We start from the raw sequence: 2,349 nt of genomic DNA, 5'->3' as shown, positions 1-2,349 counted from the left end.
GGGGGGGGGGGGGGGGGGGGGGGAGGTTGAGGAGGTGAAGCCCTGTCCCCCTGATGTGTCCCTGCCCCCCTCCCAGCCCTAATGTGTCCAGCAGCCAGGAAAACCTGGAGCCTGAGACAGAAACGGAGTCGGTTGTGTCTCTGCGGCGGGAGCGGCCTCGCAGGAGAGACAGCAGTGAGCATGGCGGTGAGGGGGGCAGGCCCCGAGGGCCGGGTATGCCGGGAGCTGGGGAGGGCTTGGGTCAGGCCCGAGCTATGCTAAAGGTGAGCAGCGCGAGGTCTGGGTTCTGAGGTTCCTGTTGACACGCAGCGGGGGGCCACAGGCCCAGTGGCCCCTCCAGGCTGGAGCGCCACCTGGCTGGGTACGAGAGCTCCTCCACCCTCATGACCAGCGAGCTGGAGAGCACCAGCCTGGGGGACTCAGACGAAGATGACACCATGAGCAGGTATGGCACCCGCCCCTTCTCTTCCCGCGTCCAGCAGCGCCTCCCCTCGCTCTGCCTTCTCTTCCCGCGTCCAGCAGCGCCTCCCCTCGCTCTGCCTGCGAGCTCCCCTTCCCGACCTCCTGACAGGTTCAGCAGCTCCACAGAGCAGAGCAGCGCCTCCCGTCTTCTCAAGCGCCACCGGCGGCGGAGGAAACAGCGGCCACCCCGCCTGGAGAGGGTGAGGGGGTTCTGGCGGGACAGCTGGACCTTGGAGAAGCTGGGGGCCCTGATTTAGGGGGCACAGGAAGTGCGACTCCGGGGCTTGTCCCCGGGTCATTGGAGGCAGCCCAGCTCCTTCCCGTGTCCCCCACAGGCCTCGTCCTTCAGCAGCGTCACCGACTCCACCATGTCGCTCAACATCATCACGGTCACGCTGAACATGGGTATGCGGGGGCACGGGGCCAGGCCTCCGGGGCGGGGGATCCAGTGCCGGGCGGGCTTCCCCTCGTCACATGCGCTCCCTCCGCAGAGAAGTACAACTTCCTGGGCATCTCCATCGTGGGCCAGAGCAACGAGCGGGGCGATGGCGGCATCTACATCGGCTCCATCATGAAGGGGGGTGCCGTGGCGGCCGACGGGCGCATCGAGCCGGGCGACATGCTGCTGCAGGTGGGCTGCGCTGGGGCTGTGGGGGGGGGGGCTGTCCGCCTTGCCTTCCTCTGACCTGCTGGCCCGGCTTCCAGGTGAACGACATGAACTTCGAGAACATGAGCAACGACGACGCAGTGCGGGTGCTGCGGGACATCGTGCACAAGCCGGGGTGAGCCGCCGGGCCGGCCGGGGCCCTCTGGTCTGCTCTCCCAGTGCCTCCGGCTTGGGCGGCGTGTGGGGCGGGGGGGGCGGATGCCGCATGACGTCGAGGGTCCAGGGAGTGTGCAGGGCAGAACCGCTTAGCATGACAAATCAGCGTGGGGCGAGGGAGTGCCTGCGTGACCCCCACCTGGATTGGGAGCTGGGGGGCCGCAGATGCCTCTGACATCCGCTTGACACGGTCTTTCCCCGTGTGTGGTGTGCATGCGTGTGCGTGTGTCCGTCCCTGTCCTTGAACAGCGTGGCGTGGCTTCCCTGTTCCTGGACCGGCTCCAAATGGACCCGTAGCGCATGTGCTCCTTAGTGTCTGTCAGCATCGTTTCTGGAGTTGTCCATGTCAGCGGGTTCCCTGCCCCGGACCCTCCCCGCCTCGGCCCTGTAGCCCAGCCCCGTGTGTGGTCTGTTCTCTGTCCCCTCCATCCGGCTTCCCAAGACCCGGCCCCGCCACCCCTGTGTGACTACTGCTCCCTTCCCCACAGCCCCATCGTGCTGACGGTGGCTAAGTGCTGGGATCCCTCTCCTCAGGCCTATTTCACTCTTCCTCGAAGTGAGTGCAGCAGGGGCAGGAGACTGGGGAGCTGGGGTTGGGGCTCCAGGTGACAGGAAGCGGTGGAGGAGGGTCAGGGCAGGGGGCTGGGAGTCTGAGTCAGGGAGCGGCAGGGAAACGATCACGGGGGCCTTCTCTGTCCCAGATGAGCCCATCCAGCCCATCGACCCCGCTGCCTGGGTGTCTCACTCCGCTGCGCTGACTGGCACCTTCCCGGCCTATCCCGGCTCCTCGTCCATGAGCACCATGACATCGGGGTCCTCTCTGCCTGAGGGTGAGCCCCCAGCCCACCTTACCCTCCCCTCCCTCTCACCTGTGCTGTGGCCTGCCGCTCCTTGGCAGTGGGCCCTAACTCTGACTCCTTGTTTCTTCTCGGACAGGCTGTGAGGGCCGGGGTCTCTCCATCCACACGGACATGGCGTCTGTGACCAAGGCCATGGCGGCCCCCGAGTCCGGGCTGGAAGTTCGGGACCGCATGTGGCTCAAGATCACTATCCCTAACGCCTTT

General features: G+C 66.6%; 1 protein-coding gene across 4 annotated transcripts in view; it reads left to right on the top strand.

Annotated features, from left to right (window-relative positions):
• Nucleotides 1-2,349, top strand: part of LOC103660462 (segment polarity protein dishevelled homolog DVL-2) — a 10,996-nt gene that overhangs the window by 4,705 nt on the left and 3,942 nt on the right. Inside the window, exons 10-11 of one of the 4 annotated variants that reach the window (XM_040629926.1) lie at nt 1,774-1,841; nt 1,987-2,115. The exons of the other annotated variants lie outside the window; for them this stretch is intronic. Of the exons in view, the coding sequence (XP_040485860.1) occupies nt 1,774-1,841; nt 1,987-2,115 (197 nt within the window). The remainder of the gene's footprint in view (nt 1-1,773; nt 1,842-1,986; nt 2,116-2,349) is intronic. 4 annotated transcript variants of the gene reach the window in all.

The sequence above is a fragment of the Ursus maritimus genome, unplaced genomic scaffold, assembly GCF_017311325.1.
Source record: "Ursus maritimus isolate PB19 unplaced genomic scaffold, ASM1731132v1 scaffold_14, whole genome shotgun sequence".
Taxonomy (NCBI): Eukaryota; Metazoa; Chordata; class Mammalia; order Carnivora; family Ursidae; genus Ursus; species Ursus maritimus.
Note: the sequence above shows the minus strand (reverse complement) of the source record. Positions and strands in the feature narration are given on the sequence as shown.